This window comes from Mus musculus, chromosome 1, assembly GCF_000001635.26.
Source record: "Mus musculus strain C57BL/6J chromosome 1, GRCm38.p6 C57BL/6J".
Lineage (NCBI taxonomy): Eukaryota > Metazoa > Chordata > Mammalia > Rodentia > Muridae > Mus > Mus musculus.
In genome coordinates, this window is record NC_000067.6 from 98,503,542 (window position 1) to 98,526,389 (window position 22,848).

Below are 22,848 nucleotides of genomic sequence, written 5' to 3' on the forward strand. Positions count from 1 at the left end.
TCCAAAATTCCCATATCCCCTCCTCCCTCCCACTGCTCCCCAACCAATCTACTCCCACTTCCTGGCCCTGCCATTCCTGTATACTGGGGTATAGAACATTCACAGTACTAAGGGCCTTCCTCCTATTGATGACAAAATAGGACATCCTCTGCTACATATGCATCTAGAGCCATGAGTCCCACCATGTGTTTTGATTGGTGGTTTAGTCCCAGGGATCTCTGGGGGTACTGGTTAGTTCATATTGTTGTTCCTCCTTTGGGGCTGCAAACCCCTTCAGCTCCTAGGGTACTTTCTCTAGCTCCTTCATTGGGGACCCTGTAGGATTTCAATCCAGAAAGCACTTTTTTGCTTCATCAGATCATAGACCTCAACGTAATGTCTGAGACCTGTATATCATAGAAATATCACATTGTGAGACAGGAGGCTAGAAAATACAGAGCTTAAGCTTATTGCTACAATGGGAAGTAATCAAAGTAAAGTCCTTATCTGCAGTGTTCTCTATGAGTCTTCCACTGTACCCTACCTCTCATAAGACTTGTCACCAGTGTATTAATATAATATAATTAATCTCCCAATGCACAAATATCCAATCTGTTGTCATCCATGCCTGCATCCAAGATCTATAAACGTCTCCTAATATAAATTATAATAATCCTATCCTCCTAGTGCTAAGGACTCTGCAACATCCCTGCAAAGATTAAATCCACAGGTTTATCTGAGTGAAAACATTTTCAGATATGAGCGGCCGTTTCAAAAGTTACATGTCTACAATTAGGAGTGGGACAAGCACATGATAAACAACAGTAATACAAAGGAAGATGTCAAGACGTAGAGAGAAGTACTGAAGCCAGAACAAAGACTAAAATCTAGCAAGGAAGATACAGAGTCTTTAAGCTGCAAATATGATATTACATAAACATTGTAATGCTGTGTGACACCTCAGGCAACATTTGATCTGTGATGTTAATAAAACTCTAGGACCCTGAGCTTTATTTTGCTCTGGATTTGCAAATTATCTACCTTTATTTGAATCAGTAGAATACTTTTTACTACTCTGCTTGTCTATTGTCACATTTGCAGGTCCACTTCTAAAGCTCAACTTCCCATAGCCCCATTGAACCTATTCTATATAGTTATGAACCTTGTAGCACATTTTGGTCTGGTCTTCAGGACTTACTGTGAGAATTTTGTTGAAGATGTTAGAACCCCCACAACACTTGGATGTTAAGTAAGAGCACTTAGTAATACTATGTCCAATTTTCTGAGGAACCTCCAGACTGACTTCCAGAGTGGTTGTACAAGCTTTCAATCCCACCAGCAATGGAGGAGTGTTGCTCTTTCTCCACATCCTCGCCAGCATCTGCTGTCACCTGAATTTTTGATCTTAGCCATTCTGACTGGTGTGAGGTGGAATCTCAAGGTTGTTTTGATTTGCATTTCCCTGATGACTAAGGATGTTGAACATTTTTTCAGGTGCTTCTCAGCCATTCGGTATTCTTCAGTTGAGAATTCTTTGTTTAGCTCTGTACCCCATTTTTAATGGGGTTATTTGATTCTGGAGTCCTATATCCAGAAAAAGTTCCAACTGGTAATGAGAACACATGCTCCACTATATTCATAGCAGCCTTATTTATAATAGCCAGAAGCTGGAAAGAACCCAGATGTCCCTCAACAGAAGAATGGATACAGAAAATGTGGTACATTTACACAATGGCGTATTACTCAGCAATTATAAACAGTGACTTTATGAAATTCTTGGACAAATGGATGTATCTGGAGGATATCATCCTTAGTGAGGTGACCAAATCACAAATAAAGTCATTAGAAATGCACTCATTGATAAATGGATATTACCCCAGAAACATAGAACACTCAAGATACAATTTGCAAAACACAAGAAAATCAAGAAGAGGAAAGACCAATGGGTGGATACTTCATTCCTCCTTAGAATAGGGAACAAAATACCCATGAAAGGAGTTACAGAGACCAAGTTTGGAGCTAAGATGAAAGGATGGACTATCCAGAGACTACCTCACCCAGGGATCCATCCCATAACCAGCCACCAAACCCAGACAATATTACATATGCCAGAAAGATTTTGCTGAAGGGACCCTGTTATAGCTGTCTCATATGAGGCTATACCAGTGCCTGGCAAATACAGAAGTGGATGTTCACAGTCATCTATAAGATGGAACACAGGGCCCCCAATGGAGAAGCTAGAGAAAGCACCCAAGGAGCTGAAAGGGTCTGCAACCCTATAGGTGGAACAACAATAGGAACTAGCCAGTACCTTCAGAGCTCATGTTTCTAGCTGCATATGTAGCAGAAGATGGCCTAGTCGGCCATCACTGGGAAGAGAGGCCCCTTGCTATTGCAAACTTTATATGCCCCAGTACAGGGGAATGCCAGGGCCAAGAAGTGGGAGTGGGTGGGTTGGGGAGCAGGGCAGGGAGAGGGTATAGGGAACTTTCGGGATAGCATTTGAAATGTATATAAAGAAAATGTCTAATAAAAATTTTTTAAAAAGACCACTTAGAAAGATTTGCTGTACATTTGAGTTGTGATACTGAAGACTGAGTCATAGCTATTTTAGTGGTACCGACTTGGCAACAAGGAGAGAAAGGTTCTCTGAACAGGAAGTCCATTTCTGGTGCCAAGGACATCTTTAAAGAGTTCTGAAATATCCTGCAGGCCTTTCTTCATCTTTCTAATCCACCAGAGTCCACTCCTACAGAGTCACACTAATTTCATTAACAAGTGCTTACTGGGCCACACACAGAATTTGTTCTTCCAAACAAAAGTAGTTTTCTTCTTTTCTGACCAGGCTATAAAACTTCCAAATCTTTACTAGTATAAAATTCTGGATAAAACCAGTCAGTACTGTCCACTGCCTATCATTATTCTTTGATTGTTTGAATATTGCCCTCTCAATATTAAGCACACCTCTTGGTATTTTGGCAGGCTTTGTTCTGTGCAATCATTCCAGGTCAGTCCTTGTAAGACTACAACAGAATACTCCATTCTCTCACAGGTCCTTCTAGGGTGAAAATGTGGTTTTCCATTTCATGCTCCCATCTGCTGTGGAATATGTACTTCATGACACGGTCATGAAGTTCTCCATTCCTTTGGATGTTAATTCCTTATTTCTTTAATTATTAAACATCGGAACATATGGTTTATTGTCTAGATTTTTTTCCACTGTGGTCAGATACATTTTTTACTAGCTCGTCACTCTTCTGTGAAGAGCTGCCAGGTTTATTTTTAATAATTTCTCATTCTTTTCTCAAACTTTGTGCTTTCAAATGTTCATTACAGTCATTCATTACTTATAATTTTCATGGTAATATTACTTTTCTATCACAGGTAACTATGCCTTTGAGACGATATCCCTTAAAACAGATGCCATAGTCCATATATGGAAAAGACTTATTGGTGTTTCTTATTGTTTAAATTGGCTGGATTATATAACTAGTATTGATTTGCTACAACATTTGTACTCTAACAGGATATTTCAGTTGTGAAGTTTAATATTTTTTGTAATATTTTAATTTAAGAAATTTGAGACAAAAATTAAATCTATAAAACAATTCTTAGTATTTATGTACAGAAAGTAATCAATATTTCAAACAGTTAAGGCATATAAAACAATATTTCAAACAGTTAAGGCATAAACTTAAAGCAAGTTTATGTTTTTAATGATACTTAAGTTTTAAAAATATAATTTATGTACTTGCAAATGAATATAGTTTATGAATTCATGGAACATTACTTTTTGGAAGCTCTCTGATAAGTATGAAATATGGTAAGCATTTCAAAATACATAATTTGACATAAGATTACAATATCATTTTATAAATGGGAAATTAACATCTTTAGAAATAAATTATGTTTTATTTGGGTAAATGGCATTTTTCATTAAAAAAAAAAACTTTTGTTTAATGTGATATTGTTACCCCCTTCTTTTGTTTCAGGGATTAACATGCAAATATTGTCAGGCTTGAGTTGTCTTTACGGGGTTTACAGACATGATTATGTGGTAAAAGGAGATGGTAAAAAAGCAGAAGAAAAGTAAGAACATTAATTTCAAACTGATTTCTTCATTGAGTAAGGATTGTTTGCTTTTCCTTTGTCAATGGAATATCATATTGATAATTTTAAAACAATAATTGTGAATAGTTACATTTAAAAATATGTTTCTTTTTATCACACAATATTTATGTGAAACCACTGTTTGTATTAAGATAATTGTTAAGATAATTGGAGTATAGCTAATTGTTTTTCAATAATGCTATAAATTAGAAATTTCCCCATAGAATATATAATGAAGTTTAACTTAAATTTGAATTAAATTTCAAAGTATATTATTGTAGCTTTTTGGAGTCAAAATTATATTCATTGGTGATTTGATATAGATTTTTTAGAAAATTTGCACTACCCATGTTTTTCTGTTTTGTACTTTAGAAGACATGAAATTTAAAGACTTTTCATATCTCTACCTTTTACTTCCACCTGGATTTTATTAAAAATATACAATCACTTGAGTTAATTGTCCATTTTTCCTTTATTCTTATTTTTACATTTAGTCACAGATTATATTTAATCACAAATATTTCTTGTGAAGGAACATTTATACTTGTCAAGAGAATAGGTATCAATCAATGTTTGAAATTGCCCTGAGTTAAAACTTGCATTTAAAGAAATTTTAATTTTTCACATATTATTCACATTTTTGTTATATTTTTCAAGTACTAGATAAAACTGATTTTCTATAGCAAAAACTCATAAGCCAGTTTCCTCTGCTGTTTCATTCTCTGGGAGAACTGACAATCTTGGATGGAAATGAATCCTTGTATGGGAGGGTAGCTCTGTCCATACCCACAGCACTCAGAAGGAAGTGTGAAGCAGGAAAGGTCCATTGTATTCACACTCTTCACATTAAACATACAACACGAACATTTATAAACTAGTTATCTTAGTTCTGGTTTTAGTGCTGTGAACAGATACCATGACCAAGGCAATTTTGTTTTTTTTTGGTTTTGTTTTGTTTTTTGTTTTTTTGTTTTTTTTTTTTTTTGTTTTTTTTTTTTTTGTATTGGATATTTTTATTTAATTACATTTGAAATGTTATCACTTTTCCCAGTTTCTCCACTGGAAACCCTGTATCTCATCCTCCCTCTCCCTACTTCTGTGAGGGTACTCATCCACACACAATGCCATTCCTACATCCCTGCCATGGCGTTTCCCTACACTGGGGCACTGAACCTTCCCAGTACCAAGGGCCTCTCCTTCCATTGATGTCCAACAAGGTCATGTGCTAAATACATGACTGGAGCCATCGGTTCTTCCATGTGTACTATTTTATTGGTGGTTTAGTCCCTTGGGGGCTGGCTTACAGTTTCAGAGTTTGTCCATTTTCATCAAGGCAAGAGCATGGTAGCCTCCAGGCAGATGTGGGGTTGGAGGAGCTTAGAATTATATATCTTCACCCAAAGGCATACAGGAGAAGATTGGCTTCCAGGTAGTTAGGACGAAGTTATTAAAACCCACATCCACAGTGAAAAACCTACTCCAACAAGGTCACAGCTCCTAATAGTGCCACTCCTGGGCCAAGCATTTTCAAACCATCACACTAGTTTTATGTAGAAACTGACTAACTCTTTTTGGTTTAAATCTGTAGGACTGGACAATCTGTGATGTTCTGAGTTCTAAGGACTGCAGTCTATTCTTTGAAGTTTTCATAAGATGTGGTCTATGCCATAATTTCAGAAAAGAAAAAGAACATTAAAATATCTATGTGGATCTTTATTTTCATAATAAAAATACTCATATGAAACACTTTTAATCATGTCTTATGTATTAGTACTTTTTCTTAGTTTTATTGAGGGGACAGTGTGTGTTCTGAGCATAGGTCATACCTGAGCAGTTCTCTGGAGTCAGTTTTCTCATACCATCATGTGGGCTATTGGCAATGAGCTAAGGTTTTCATCTCTATGAGCAAGCACCCTTACCCACTAAGCCATTTGCTAGCTCTGGAATAGGATTTTAAAATATTTTTCTATGTAAGTAATATAGATTCCATTAAGAACTAGTTCCAGATTTTTAAATTAGAACTGTTGAAATATTCTTGAACTTACTGGGGGCCATGCCTAACCACTGGTTATGGTCTCTACAGATTCTATCTTCCCTGTGTTGGGTATTTTGGCTAATTTCCTCCCTGTTGGGTCCTGTGAAGTGGTCCTGTTGGGTCCATTTTCTGGTGGCTACCTCCAGATTTCTTGCTCTCACTACTTCATACCTAATTTCAAATTCCTGACCCTTTGTACTTCTCCTCTATCCTCTCCCATATCTGAACTGGCCCCCATTTTTCTTTCACCTTTGTTTCTCCCTCTCAGATCCCTCTCTCTCTCTTCTTCCTAGAGAGTATTCTCTTCCCCCTACTGTGTAGGACTATAGAATCCATCAGTTTGGTATGATCTTTCTTCTTGGGTTTCAAACGGCCTGTGAATTGTATCATGAGTTTTCTAAGCTGCTTTTTTTTGCTAATATCCACTTATCAGTGAATACATATCATGTGTGTTCTTTTGTACCTAAGAATTTCATGAAGTCATTGTTTTTAAAATCTATGTAGTACTCCATTTTGTAAATGTACCACTTTTTCTGTATCCATTTCTCTGTTGAGGGACATCTGGGTTGTTTCCAGTTTCGGGCTATTATAAATAAGGCTGCTATGAACATAGTGGAGCATGTGTCTTTGTTATATGTATGAGCATCTTTTGATTATATGCCCAGGAGTGGTTCATCTGGGTTGTCAGATAATCTATGTCCAGTTGTCTGAGGAACTGTCAGACTGATTTCCAGAGTGGTTGTACCATCTTATAATCCCACCAGCAATTCTACATCCTCTACATCCATGTCAACATTTGCTAACCTGAGTTTTTGATCTTAGTCATTCTGATTGGTATGAAGTGGAACCTCAGTGTTGTTTTGATTTGCATTTTCCTGATGACTAAGGATGTTGAACATTTATTTTTTTAAAATTTGTATGTATGTATGTATGTATGTATGTATGTATGTATGTATGTATTTTAAACTCCAGATTTTATTCCCCATCAGTTCAACATCACATACCTCCTACCTGCCCCCCATTCAAGAGAATGTCTCCTCCTCCAACTGGAGCCCCAAGTTTCTTGAGAGTTAAATGCATCTTCTCTGACTAAACCTAGAACCAGCAGTCCTCTATACATGTGGTAGGAGCCTCATATCAACTGGTATATGTTGCCTGGTTTGTGTTCCTGTATCTGAAAGATCTCTGGGGTCTAGGTTAGTTAATTAAGACTGCTAGTCCTCCTACAGTGTCACCCTCCTCCTCAGATTCTTCCAGCTTTCCCCTAATTCCACCACAGAGTTCTGCAGCTTCTGTCCATTGGTTAGGTTCAAATATCTACATCTGACTCTTTAAGCTGCTTGTTGGGTCTTTTGTAGAGCAGTCACTTTTGGTGAGCGCTGCATAGCCTCAATTATAGTGTTAGGTCTTGGGTCCTCCCCTTGAGTTGCAGCCTACTTTGGGCCTATTGCTGGACCTTCTTGTCCTCAAGCTTCTCTTTATTTCCATACCTTCAGTTCTTTCAGACAGGAACAATTATGAAACAGAATTTTGATTGTAGAATGGCAAACACATCTCTTACTTGATGCCCTTGTCTTTATGCTGGAGGTGGTCTCTACAAGTTTCTTCTCATCAATGTAGGACATTTCATCTAATGTCCTTCTCTTTGAGTCTCTCATCTCTCAGGTCTCTGGTATATTCTGGAAGGTCCCCCAAACCTCCTACCTCCCGAAGCTGCATGTTTCACTTCTTTCTGCTAGCTCTTGGGGATTTCAGTCATTTTCCCCCACCCACAATAACTTCTTTAAATGCTGCTTAGCTATTTCAGATTCATGAGTTGAAAATTCTGTTTAGCTCTGTGGCCCATTTTTTAATAGGTTTATTTGTTTCTCTGGAGTCTACCTTCTTGAGTTATTTGTATATTTTGGATATTACTCCTCTGTCAGATGTAGGGTTTATAAAGATCTTTGGTTTGCATTTTTTTCCTGTTGACAGTGTCCTTCACCTTACAGAAGCTTTTCAATTTTATGAAGTCCCTTTTGTCAATTCTTGATCTTAGAGCATAAGCCATTTGTGTTCTGTTCAGTAATTGTTTTCCTGTGCTCCTATGTTCGAGGCTCTTCCTTACTTTCTCTTCTATTAGTTCCGTTGTATCTGCTTTTATGTGGAGGTCTTTGATGTACTTGGACTTGAGGTTTGTACAAAGAGATAAGAATGGATCAATTTGCATTCTTCTACAAAAGCTGTATTTTTTCCACTGGATGGTTTTGGCACCTTTGTTAAAGATCTAGTCACCATAGGTACATGGGCTCATTTCTGGGTCTCCAATTCTCTCTCTGTACCAATACCATGGGGTTTGGGTTTTTTTGTTTTGTTTTGTTTTTTGTTGTTGTTTGTTTTTTTATCACTATTGCTCTTGATGGTGATTCCCACAGAAATTCTTTTATTATTGAGAATGGTTTTTGATATCCTGGGGTTTTTGTTATTCCTGATACATTTGAGAATTTTTCTTTCTATCTCTGTGAAGAACTGAGTTGGGATTTTGATGGAGATTGCATTGAATCTGTGGATTGCTTTTGGTAACATGGCCATTTTTACTATGTTAATCCTGCTGATCCATGAGCATGGAAGACCTTTCCATCTTCTGAAATCTTCAATTTATTTTTTCAGAGACTTGAAGTTCTTGTCATACAGATCTTTCACTTTTTTGGTTAGCATCACACCAAGATGTTTCATATAATTTGTGATACTTACCTAAAAATTATTAATGCAGAATTGTTCCTGTCATAAGGAAATGAAAGGACAAAGAGTAGAGCAGAAACTGAAGGAAAGGTCTTCCAGAAACTGCCTCACTTAGGGATATATCCCATCTGCTGACACCAAATGCAGATACTATTGCTGATGACAAGAAGTACTTACTGAAAGGAGCCAGGTATAGCTGTTCCTGGAGAGATTCTGCCAGAGCTGGATCAATAAAGATGCATATTTACATAGTCAAACATTGCACTGAGGGAGGGTACCCCAATGGTGAAGTTATCACAAGGAGTGTAGGGGCTGAAGATGTTTGTAATCTCATAGGAAGAACAACAATATCAACCAACCAGAACATCCAATACTCCCAGGGACTAAACCAACAGCCAAAGAGTACACAGGGGGTACCCATGGCTCCAATTGAATATGTAGCAAAGGATTGCCTTATCTGCCATCACTGGGACTGGAGCTACTTGGTCCTATCGTGGCTTTATGACCCAGGATAGGGAAATGCTAGGCCCTAAGGCAGGATTGGTTGGACAAGGTTGGGGGAGCACACTCATAGAGACAGAGGGGTAGGTAGTAGGGGTATAGGGGTCTTGTGTAGGGGAAACTGGGAAGAGGAAGAACATTTGAAATGTAAATAAATAAAATAACCAATAAAAATATTCCTGAATCTAAATAAGATTTGAATATTTATATATAGCTAGATAATAACAAAAATAATATTTTGATTCTCCTTGGGTATACATGTAATATGCAGTGCTGTATTAAGCATACATTAAATCTATATTTTGTCCCCTTTTATCTATCTTGAAGAAAAACAAATATGATAAAAATATATGTTTGGTGGTAGGGTAAAGAATTAAATTAGCTTTTTGCTATAGCAGAACAAAATTTCTGGTTCCCAAATTATCTCAGAATAATTCTAAAGAAGAAGTAAACAGTATAGATAAAAATTCAGCAAGTACTTTCCTTAAAACCAATTTGGGTATCTTTCAAACATCTCATTTGTGGCTATATATAATGAATAAAACACCAGTTAACATGGATGAGAAGTGCCCTTGTGGTATGGTGGAACATCCTTTGGGTATATGCCCAGGAATGGTACAGTTGTGTCTTGAGGTAGATGAGCTAGGCTAAAAGTAAAAGACCAAATGTGAGAGTGGCCAACCAATGATTCATTCAGCTACATACCCACCTCATGAGATGGAGGCTACCCCTGACACTGCTTGGAGGGCCAGGACTCAGAGGCTGTATAGCCCAGAGACCTAGGATAGAAAATGATTCCTAAAATATTCCTCTATAGTCATAGATTGGTTCCTAACCTATTATCAGAGTGGCTTCATACAGTAACTGACTGCAACAGAGGCAGGGAACCACAGCCAGACATTATGCAGAGCTCATGGTATCCTGTAGAAGGGAAGAGGGGGAGAGGATTGTAGGAGTGAAAGACACCACAAGAAATCTCAGAGAATCAATAAACCTGTGCCCATGGGGCTCACAGAGACTGATTCAATGATAAGGTATCCTGCATGTGACTGATTTAGGCCTTCTGCATATGTTTTACATTTGTATAGCTTAGACCTCTTCTGTGACTCCTAACAGTAGGATTAGGGTCTGTCTCTGACTCTGCTATTGGGACCCTTTCCTCCTACTGGATTTCCTGTTCCAGCCTCAATAAATGGAGAGGTACCTAGTCATACTTCACACTGCACCTTGAAATGGCATGATTGGTTGATATCCATGGAAGGGCTGGCCTTTCCTGAGGAGAAAGAGAGAAATTGGATGGGGGCAACAGGGAGGAGATAAGGGAAAGGACTGAGAGAAAAAGGGGAAACTGTGGTCCTGATGTACCAAATTTATTATATATATGTGTGTGTATAAAATATAAAATATTCATATTAATATTAACAAATATATTAGAAAGTAAATGATATTGTTTAAAAAATAGGTCAGTGTGGAGTGGGTATCTTATCACTTAAGCATGTGAACCTATCTTTGGATTACTACAACCTATGTAAAGCTGTGCATGACACCATGACTCTCTAGTTTTACTACTACTGTTGAGAGATGTAAAGGATAAAGAAAAGATGCCTGGAATCCTGGCACATGCTATATTCACAATTGAGAGACCTGACCAATACAAGAGAAGGCAGGGATCAACAACTGAAGTTGCCTTTGCCATTCTATGCACATATATGGTTGTTTCAAACTCCTAAACATAGACATGAACACATGAACACACACACACACACACACACACACACACACACACACACACACACACTTACACACACACACACACACACACACACACACACACAGAGAGAGAGAGAGACAGAGACAGAGACAGAGAGAGACAGAGAGACAGAGACAGAGACAGAGAGAGACAGAGAGAGAGAGAGAGAGAGAGAGAGAGAGAGAGAGAGAGAGAGAGAGAGAGAGAGAGATTTTAAAAAGGAAGAATTACAGTTTTGAAGGTCCATATAAGGATGTAAGTTGTTAAAGATTTCTAATTCTCATGGAATTTGTATCTTTTGGTGTTTTATATTTTGAATGAAATAAATCCTTATTTTTGGTTATTGTAATTGGTCATTTTCCCCATTTTTTTCTTTTCTTTTATTGGATGTTTTCTTTTATTGGATGTTTTCTTTATTGGATGTTTTCTTTTATTGGATGTTTTCTTTATTGGATGTTTTCTTTATTGGATGTTTTCTTTTATTGGATGTTTTCTTTATTCCCCTCTGGAAACCCCCTATCCCATCCTCCCTCCCTCTGATTCTATAAGGGTGCTCTCCCACCCACCTACTCACTCCTTCCCTCCTGCCCAGGCATTCCCCTACACCAGGGACTCAAGTCTTCCCAGGACCAAAGTCCTCTCCTCCCATTGATGCCTGACAAGGCTATTCTCTGCTGTATATGTGACTGGAGCCATGGGTTGCTCCATGTGTACTCTTTGGTTGGTGGTTTAGTCCCTGGGAGTTCTTGGGGGTCTGGTTGGTTGATATTGTTGTTCTTCCTATGGGGTTGCAAACCCCTTCAGCTCCTTCAGTCCTTTCTCCAACTCTTCCATTGGTGACCCCATGCTCAGTCCAATGATTGGCTTTGAGTATTAGCCTCTGTATTTGTCTGGCTCTGGTAGAGCCTCTTGGGAGAGAGCTATATTAGGCTCCTGTTAGTAAGCACTTCTTGCTATACACAATTGGTCATTTTTAGTTGCAGATTAGGTAAAATATTTCAAAAATTATCCAATGTAGTCATATGCATTATTACCTAAACTCTGTCTTTAATGTAGGAATAAAATGTAAAATATGTATAGAGTCTTATCTCTGCTCTCTTACTGAAATATTGGAAATGCATATTATAGCTCTGCTTACAGAGTTACACAGGGCTTTTGTTGTTTTAGCTATTTCCCTCTGAAGCATTTTCTCAGTAAGTATTTTTTCTGTTTCTGTCTTATTGGTGTTTTAATCAATACAGTTTTATTTTTTACACTTTTTTTTTTTTTGGTTTTCTTCCATGAGGTTTCCTGAGGCCCAAAGGTAGAAATTTGAGGGATGCATCCAATTTGAATATGATTGTTACCAAGTATTTCACTCTGCTCATAATGTCTGAGTATGAGCCCTGTATTTGCTCACATCAACAGCACGGGAAACTTCTCTGATGATGACTGAGCAAGATGTGGATCTATGAGTACGACAGAATGTCATTAGGTGTTATTTTATTATCAGTCCTCTCCCTCTCCCTCCCACTCTCCCTCTCTGTCTCCCTCTCCCCACCTTTTCCCCGACCCCTCTCTTTCTCTCTCTCTGTGTATGTGTGAGTGTTTATGAGTGTGTGTGTTCACAGAGTTGTAACCCCTGAATTACTGAAGCTAACTTTGCCCTGTTAACGGTTCTGTTTCTTGAACACCTCACCAAAGAGACTCTAGTGTTGTGTACCGATGGTTTGCCTCTGTGCTTTTCCCACAGAAGCTCCTATTCTCCCTCCAGGCCATGACCGTCACTGTATGCAGGCCATCATGGACTTCTGCTCTGTCTCCCACTGCAGCAAGCACAGGACTCCCTCCTGCTCCCTGGACATTTAGAGGGAACCCCTCCCAAAGAAAACACCCTGAGGAACCACAACTGCTAGCTTGAGACAGCCTCCCTCACTTCTGCATTGTCAAAAACTAGCACTCTCTCTGATAAATGGCTGAACTCTCCAGATGCAGCAGCTGCCCGTCCTTCGGAATGTAAGAAAGAAATAACAAACTCAAAGGGGATTAAGGTTCCACGTTTGAATCATAGAAAGGAGGTGATCAGGGGTCACAGGCATAAAGCTGGTCTCCAATAGTACGGTAAAAATAATCCTCAAGGTCAGGAGAATCCCCCTCTCAACTGCTCAATTCCGCCTGAACAAATGATATCATGTCTGAGTTAAGACTTACGTAAACGTGCCTCCACTCCCCTTCACACTAAGCATACAAAGAATTCCTAAATGTGATGTATATAAGCACAATGCTTTCCGGACTTGGTGTTGCACTCCATCCTGTGCTATGAGAAGGCTTGCTACCCTTGTCTGACTCATTTCAATAAAAGACCTTCATGCACACTTGCAGTGGACTCTGCACTTCCTGAGCTCTCCTTGGTTTATCGAGGGACCAGGGCATACTATTTGGGGTCTCTTCTAAACGTGATTCCCCATTGGATCTCTGGAATCTGCAGTCCAGAGGGTCTAAGGCCAGCGAGCCAGCATGGTGAGTGTCAGTGTTTCTGTATTGTCTATTCCCTGTGCACATGGTTCTTTCTGGCTCTATTTCAGCACCAGGAAAAGCCTTGAGGTGATGGCATATGTGACCAGAAGTAGTCATAGCAGACATGCTTCATGGCTATGGTTGTGAGAGGCAGGGAGACATCCCTGACACCTCAGAATTCTGGGTAGACGAGGTTCTTGCCCATCAGTTGGAAGTGTCAGAGGAGAGGCCTCAACACAGTCTGCTTCTGTATCTGCTTCTGGTCCATTTTCTGAAGCGGGAGTCTGTGAGTCCTAGAACTTGGACTTCTTCCTTCCTTCCTTCCTTCCTTCCTTCCTTCCTTCCTTCCTTCCTCTCTCTCTCTCTCTTTTATAGGAATAAAATTTCTTTTTTAATTAGATATTTTCTTCATTTACATTTCAAATGCTATCCTGAAAGTCCCCTACACCCTCCCTATGACCTGCTCCCCAACCCACCCACTCCTGCTTCCTGGTCCTGGCTTTCCCCGTACTGGGGCATATAATCTTTGCAAGACCAAGGGCCTCTTCTCCCAGTGATGACCGACTAGGCCATCTTCTGCTACATATGCAGCTAGAGACATGAACTTTGGGGTTGCTGGTTAGTTCATATTGTTGTTCCTCCTATAGGATTACAGACCCCTTTAGCTCCTTGGGCACTTTCTCTAGCTACTCCATTGGGAGCCCCGTGTTGCTTTTCCAGTCATGATGTGGCATTTTGTCCATGTGGTTCTGTCAGTGTCTTTGGTAGTGTTTAGCCTTTTGCTATATTGGAGGGTGACAGACGCAATGGGACAGACTAACTCTCATTTTCTTCCCTCCCACCTCCCTTAACATCGCCTTGGCTCACTTTAAGGAAGACTAGAGATCACAGTATCTCAGTGGATGTGAGCAAGAAGAATATGGAGGCATATTGCAGCTCAAAATGGCCCACTTTCAGAGTGAAATGGCTAGTTGAGGGAACTTTTCATTTTCCCATGGTGCTAGTGGTGGAAAACAAAGTGTTCCAGAAGGCGAGGGAAAATCCAGACCAAGTCCCTTACATTGTAGTCTGGAAACATTTGTTTGTCAACCCTCCACCCTGGGTGAAATCTTTTTTATTACCTCTGACTAACGTTACTTTGTTCCCAGAAACTATGCCCGCCCTGATGGCAAAAGAACAAAAAGGGGAAGATTCCAAGCCTTCAAAGCTTCTCTATCCTATTCTACAGGACAGTATTCCAGAAGATGTCACATTTCCACCATCTTATATTCAGACACCAGCTCTGATGGAGGCGGCGGCCCCTGCCATAGCCAATCCACTGCTTCTGCCTGCTCTCCCGCAGGTTGACCCAGGGCAAGTGCCTTGGCTGGCAGGTCATCCACAAACTCATCCACCACTAGAGTGTTCCACCTGTGCCGGGGAATCACACACCTGCAATTCCATCCATGCATTGGCTGGCAGGAGGGGGACAAGCACCTCCGCTGCTCCTATATTCACCTGTACAGGTGTACCCACCCCAAGGAATTCCTCCAGCATAACCAGTGGTCTCTGCAACAGCTTTACTCCCACCTATGTATTCACCAAAAAAGGCATGCCAGGTTCCAGTAGTGTCCACTTTGGTGATAGAGGGAGGTCTGGCCCAGGGGACCAGAAACAGGCATGCTGTGGCACTGCCCCAGGCCACAGCATCAGTGGCAGATTCCACTAACTTACCCCTGAGAGCAACAGGGCCAATTGACCAGCAGGGGAACCAACAACACCATTATTGGCCCTTTGGTATGGCTGATCTCTACAATTGGAGAAGAGAATATACCAAGTTCTCTGACAGCCCTAAAGAGCTCATGGTCTATTAAATATTATTCTTTTTACCCATCAGCCCACTTGGGATGATTGTCAGCAATTGTTGCAGATTCTCTTTACCACAGAGGAGAGGAGGCACCAGCTCCAGAACATTGCACAAAATGGAAACAGAAGGAACGTAGACCAATTCATTTCTTTGAGTCTAGAGTTACTCTGATACCAAAAGCAAATAAAGACTCAAGAAAGAAAGAAAATTAGACATCAATTTTCCTTATGAAGATAGACGTAAAAGTACTCAATAAAATACTTGGAAACTAAATTCAAGAATACATTAAAATGAACAAATATCATGATCAACTTGCCTTCATCCTAAAGATGTGAGTATGGTTGGACATATGAAAATTAGTAAATGTAATTAACATATAAACAAAATGAAAGAAAATTACACAAGTTCATCTCATTAGATGCCTAAAATACTTAAGAAAATCCAACACCCTTTATAACAAAAGATCCAGAGAGTTTAAGGATAAAAGGGATATACCTAAATAAAACAAAGGCAATTTACAGCAAGCCTATAGCCAACATCAAATTAAATGGAGAGAAATTCAAAGCAATTACACTAAAATCAGAACCCAAACAAGGTTGTCCACTCTCTTCTTAATTATTCAATAGAATATTTTAAGTCTTACCTAGAGCAATAATACATGGAAGGAGATCAGGATATTGCAAATTAGAAAGGAAGAAGTCAAAGTATATGTATTTACAGATGATATGATAGAATATGTCAGCAATCTGAAAAATTCAACTAGCAAATTTCTTCAGGTGATAAACACTTTAAGCATATTAGCTGTGTACAAAATTTAAAAAAAAAAAAAGAAGAGACCTCTTATGTCCAAAATTACAAATTAGCTGAGAAGGTAACCACGGAATCAACACCTTACAATAGCCATAAATACTATGAAATATCTTAATGTCACTCTATCCAAGCCAGTGAAAGGCTTATATGTTAAGAATTTCAAATTTTTAAGAAAGAAATTGATGAAAAATCAGAGGGTGGAAAAATCTGCCATGTTCGTGAATCAGTAGAATTAACATGGTGAAAAATGGCAATTATACCAAATATAATCTACATATTCAATTTAATCCCCATCGAACATCCAACAGAATTATTTATAGAACTGGGAAAAACAGTTCTCACCTTCATATGAAAACACAACAACAAAGTATAGCTATAATAGTCCTGAGAAATAGAAGAACTACTGGAGGTATCTCTACCCCTGATTTTAAATTGTACTATAGAGATATAGAAAAAACAAAACAAACAAACAAAAAAACTGCATGCTTTTGGTATAAGAAAGGCCCATTGATCAATGAAGTCAAATTGAAAACCTAGACATGAATCCAAACTACAGACATCTTATTTTTGATAAAGAAGCCAGAAATACACACTGGAAAAATTAAAGTATCATCAACAAATGGTCCAAGTGGATCAAAGATCTCAACATAAAACAAGACACACTACATCTGATAGAAGAGAAAAATGGAACCTCCTTGAATGCATTGACATAGGAGACAATTTTTTGAACAGAACACTGATAGTGTAGTCACTAAGATAATCAGTTAATAAATGAAACCTCATGTAACTAAAACTTTTCTGTAAGAAGTGGGAAAGAAAAAGAAGCAGCCTCCAGAATTGGAGGAGATTTTTATAAAGTCAACATCTAATAACTTCTACCAAAATACATAAACAACTCAAACAATTAGATATGAAAACCAAAATAATGCATTTTAAAAATGGAGTACAGATCTAAACTGACAATTTTCAATAAAGAAGTCTCAAATGACTATGATACATATAAAGAAATGTTCAACACCCTTAGCCATCAGGGAAATGCATATCAAAACAACCCTGAAATTTCATCTGTCAGAATCACTAAAATTAATAATACACAATGAGGCTCCATCCTACCACAGGAAAAATTGCTCAAATACGTTCACAGTGGCTTTATTCATAACAGCTAGAAACTTACTAACCTAGATGGTGCTGAACAGAATAAAGAATGTGTGGCATTAATACCAATACTCTTCAAACCACTCCACAAAATAGAAACAGAAGGGAAATTACCTAATTCATTTATGAAGCCACAGTTACACTGATACCTAAACCACACAAAGACCCAACAAAGAGTACTTCAGACCGGTTTCCCGCATGAATATTAATGCAAAAATACTCAATAAAATTCAAACTGAATCCAAGAACACTTCAAAATTATCATTCATCAAGATCTACTAGGCTTCATCCCAGGGATGCAGGGGATGGTTCAATATATGGAAATCCATCAATGTAATACACTACATAAACAAACCCAAACAAAACAAAACAAAATACATGATTATTTCATTGGATGCTGAAAAAGTATTTGATAAAATTCAACACCCCTTCATGTTAAAAGTCTTGGACAGATCAGGGATTCAAGGCCCATACCTAAATATAGTAAAATAAAAAAAAATAGAGCAAAGCAGTAGCCAATATCATACTAAATGGAGAGAAACTTGAAACAATCCACTAAAACCAGGGAGTAGACAAGGCTGCCACTCTCTCCCTACTTATTCAATATAGTACTTGAAGTTCTAGCTAGAGCAATTAGACAACAAAAGGAGGTCAAAGGAATACGTCAAACTATTACTAATTGTAGATGATATGATAGGATATATAAGCCACCCAAAAATTCCAACTGAGAACTCCTAAACCTGATTTAAAAAAAAAAAAAAAAAAAAAAAACAGCAAAGTGGCTGGATATAAAATTAACTCAAAAAATAAAAATAAAATTAACTCTAACAAATCAGTAGCCTTCCTATACTCAAAGGATAAATGGGCTGAGAAAGAAATTAGGGAAACAACAACCTTCACAATAGTCATGTGTTTTCTTTGATTGGTTGATAAGTCTCAGGGAGCTCTGGGGGTACTGGTTAGTTCATTGTTCCTCCTATAGGGCTCCAAACCCCTTCAGTTGCTTGGATACATTCTCTAGCTCCTTCATTGGGGAATCTGTGCTCTGTCCAATGGATGGCTGTGAGCATCTACTTCTGTATTTGTAAGCTACTGGAGATCCTCTCAGGAGACAGCTATATCAGGCTTCTGTAAGCAAGCCCTCGTCGGCATATGTAATACTGGCTGGTTTTGGTGGTTGTTTATGAAATGGATCCCCAGGTGGGGCAGTTTCTGGATGGTCACTCCTTCAATCTCTGCTCTGAACTTTGTCTCTGTAACCCCTCCCATGGGTATTTTGTTCGCCCTTCTAAGAAAGATTGAAGTATTCACACTTTGGTCTTCCTTCTTCTCGAGTTTCATGTGTTTTGCAAAATTTATCTTGGGTACTCTGAGCTTCTGAGCTAATATCCATTTATCAGTGAGTGCATTATCATTTGTGTTCTTTTTTGACTGGGCAACCTTACTTAGGATGATATCCTCCAGATCCATCCATTTGTCTAAGAATTTCATAAATTCATTGTTTTTAATAGCTGCATAGTACTACATTGTGTAAATGTACCACATTTTCTGTATCCAATTCTCTGTTGAGGGACATCTGGGTTCTTTCCAGCTTCTGGCTATTATAAATAAGGCTGCTATGAACATAGTTGAGCAAGTATCCTTATCATATGTTAGAGCATCTACTGGGTATATGCCCAGTAGTGGTATTGCTGAATCTTCCAGTAGCACTATGTTAAATTTTCTGAGGAACCTCCAAACTGATTTCCAGAGTTGGTTGTACAATCTTGCAATCCCACCAGCAATGGAGGAGTGTTTCTGTTTCTCCACATCCTCACCAGTTATACCTGTTCAAGTGTGTTCTTTAATTCTTTAAGGGATTATTGTGTTTCCTCTTTAAGGGCTTCTACCTGTTTAGCTGTGTTCTGTATTTCTTTAAGGGAATTATTAATGTCCTTATTAAAATCTTTATTAGTATCATGAGATATGATTTTAAATCCAAATCTTGCTTTTCCGGTGTGTTGGGATATCCAGGACTCGCTGTGGTGTGAGTACTAGGTTCTGACGATGCCAAGTATTCTTTGTTTCTGTTGGTAAGATTTTTGCGTTTGATTTTTTGCCATCTGGTAATCTCTTGTGTTAGATATTCTTGCTGTCTCTGGCTGGAGCTTGTTCCTCCTGTGAGTCTATAAGCCTGTGTTAGCACTCATGGGAGACCAGCACTCTCCTGGCAAGACCAGGGCATAGAGGGCTGCAGAACAGCCCCACCTCCTGGTTGCAGATATATGCCTATAAGGCCCTGTCTCAGCTGTTCTGTAGCTGTTGCAGCCTGTGCACTCCTGAGTGGATCTGCCTTAGAGAGTCACTCAGAGTCTCCCCTGAATCCTGGGCATCAGAGCACTCACTCCCTGGAGGCTAGCAGGGAAGGAGAACAGAGGACTGAGGATTTGGTCTACCTCCTGGCTGCAGATGTAGCCCCATAGGACCCTGTCCCATCTCGAATTATTAGTATTAAGTTTATTGAGAGATTCTATCTCAAAGAACAAACATAAAGAGTGGATATTAAAAGACATCCTTAACATTTTACCTCGATGATCTTACCCACAGAAACAGGTACATACCCTTAAAATAGACACACAATAAAACAATATACAGAGATGCACAAGTGTATAGCTATTAGGATGAATAAAATTAAAGAGTAGCAAAACTCCAATCTGGATGTGAATGAAAGCTCCTAATACTTCATGTGCTGCCTTGGAAGCTAGAAAATATTTGTATTTTCAAGCATGCATAGTTTGGCCTTTTCTCAGCTTTTCTAAAATAAACTTAAGCATATGGCTCCATCTAGTGTGTAAATGGGAAGAAACACCCTGTTGAATTAAAAACATTTACAAATATAAAATTTTAACTCTATTCTTAGGCATTTTTCTTTATTTTAAATCTTTCTCAATAGCAACTAATGATTTTGTGGTAGAAAGATACAAAGGGATGGTTAAGTGAAATGAAATAAACATCTTTCTAAATGTTATTTTAATAGATAGTAGAATGGGCAGGAGGTACTTTGTAATGTGGGGGAAATCCTAGATGTTGACCAGGTAAAGTGGTAAGTTGAAATAGAATTCCATGAAAGTAGATACCTCCCTGCTTCTTAATTAACAATATTATTTTGTTTCCTTTTACTTTTTTAGGGGTAATTTTATTTATTTACATTTCTAATGTTATCTCCCTTCCTGTTTTCCCCTCTGAAAACCTCCAATCTTATACTTCCTCACCCGTGCTTCTATGAGGGTGCTCCCCTCACCCCCACTCCTGCCTCACTGCCCAGCTTCCAAAGGACCATGGGTCTAGCCTCCCATTGTTACCAGATCAGGCAATCCTCTGTTATCTATGCAGATGTAGCCATGGGTCCCTCCATGTTTGATTGGTGGTTGAGCCCCTGTGAGCTCTTGGTGGGGGGAAAGGATCTGGCTGGTTAATATTGTTGTTCTTCCCATGTGTTGCAAACTCCTTCAGCTCCTTCAGTCCTTCCCATAACTCTGACACTGGGGTCCCTGTGCTCTGTCTGATGGTTAGCTGCAAGTATCTGATTCACTATTGGTCAGGCTCAGGCAGATCTTTTCAGGGGATGACTATATCAGGCTACTGTCAGCCAAAAGGTGATCCAACACATAACAAGACCACATGATCCATTATGTTTATAGCAGCCTTATTTACAATAGCCAGAAACTGGAAACAACCCAGATGTTCCTCACCAGAGGAATGGATACAGAAAACGTGGTGCATTTACACAATGGAGTACTACACAGCTATTAAAAACAATGACCTCATGAAATTCACAGGCAAATGGATGAAACTAGAAAATATTATCTTGAGTGAGGTAACCCAGTCACAAAAGAACTCACAAGGTATGTACTCACCAATAAGTGGATATTAGGCAAAAAGTACTGAAAACCCACAATACAACTCACAGCTAAAGAAGAAGGAAGACTAAAGTGTGGATGCTTCATTGTACTTAGAAGGTGGAACACAATAATCATAAGATGTAGAGGGAGAGACATGGGAGAAGGAGAGGATGGGGGAAAGGAGTCAGGAGTGGGAGGAGATGGAGGAGAAGTACAGAGGGTCAGAATATTGTATGGAGGTTTGTAACAGTGGGGGATGAGGAAATGGGGGTAGCCACTAGAAAGTCCCAGATCTAAGGGGAGCAAGAAGTTCTCAGGACCCAGTCGTGATGACATTAGCTAAAATAACCAAAAGGGAGATAGAATCTGTAGAGACCATATGCAGTGGTTAGGCATGGCCCCAGGTTGAGGGATGGGGTCACCTATCCATCTCAAAAATGTTAACCCTGAATTGCTCCTGTCTAAAGGAAACGCACACACAAAGAGTGGAACAGAGACTGAAGGAAAGGCCATCTAGGGATCCATCCTTTCTGCAGAAACCAATTCCAGTATTGCTCTTTTTCCTTTTTTTTTTCTCCTTTAATATAAGTTTTGTATAAGTTATGGTTTCTATATTAATTGTGTACTATAAGTCAAAGACTTGATGACAATTGGTGGCATTGCTAGGAACTGGAAGAAAGTCTACATTGTGAGGCCTTGTTAGGTGACATAGGTTACTGGAGGCATGGCCTCAAGCAGGTGTTCTATCTCTGCTTGGTACACACTGCTAGGGAACAACCTCACCCGAGGGGAGGGTTTGGAGAAGCATGGATGCTAGAGTGGTGAAGGGAAGGAAAGATCAGACACAGGACATCATTTTCTTCATGATAGAAAGGACACAGAAGTACTTCTCAGTATAGCTTTTCCTACTCTGACAACTTTTGTTTCTTTCAGGCTTTATTTATACTTAAAATCATTTCCTCAGAAAGTTTATTTATTGACTACACAGCTTTTCAAAATATATTTTCTTCTAAAACCTTCCTTGATTGCGTAAGAATATTGAAAGAAGAACAAAGCAAGAAAACAGCAATCTCATAAGAACTAAAAACTAACATTACAATAAAATCAATTTTCTTTAAACTCATTATCTTCTTCCTTAGGATTGACATAGTAAAGCCTTGTGGTTACAGAAATGCTACACAGGATTACTCTATTTGAATTTGATTTTGTTTCAGTGTGGCATAAAAATAATAGCTCATAATGTATTCTCTAACTAACTCTAAAAAGTTCAATCTCTAACTCATACTTAATTCTTCCTTTCCTTTCTCTGTATTTCTTTGGAGAGAGGACTTTAACAGTAAGAAACATAAGTATATCAAAAGGTGTGAAGCAAATATTCACTAAGGGCAGGGAAGGGTCAGTTCAGGTTGTCCAAGCACAGGAACTTTGGCAAACAGTGCCTTCATGATGACTGACATCACCATCATACCCTGATGTAAGCTACACTGGGCTCTTACATTAGACCTGAATGATGTTTTCTCTTACACCAGGCCTATACACAATGGAGTCAGCTGAGTGTGGATTG

General features: G+C 38.8%; 1 protein-coding gene across 9 annotated transcripts in view; it reads left to right on the forward strand.

Annotated features, from left to right (window-relative positions):
• Slco6d1 (solute carrier organic anion transporter family, member 6d1) overlaps positions 1 to 13,444 on the forward strand; it is a 95,899-nt gene extending 82,455 nt beyond the window's left edge. For 5 of the 9 annotated variants that reach the window (XM_011248078.3, XM_017312295.2, XM_017312299.2 and 2 more), the window contains 2 exons: positions 3,972 to 4,068; positions 5,678 to 5,842. In XM_011248078.3, coding sequence (XP_011246380.1) covers positions 3,972 to 4,068; positions 5,678 to 5,702 — 122 coding nt within the window. In that variant the 3' untranslated portion in view covers positions 5,703 to 5,842. Of the gene's footprint in view, positions 1 to 3,971; positions 4,105 to 5,677; positions 5,843 to 12,828 lie in introns of those variants that run through there. The other 4 variants (XM_011248080.2, XM_017312300.1, NM_027584.1 and 1 more) reach the window with 3 other exon arrangements.
• Positions 13,445 to 22,848: the final 9,404 nt, after the last annotated feature.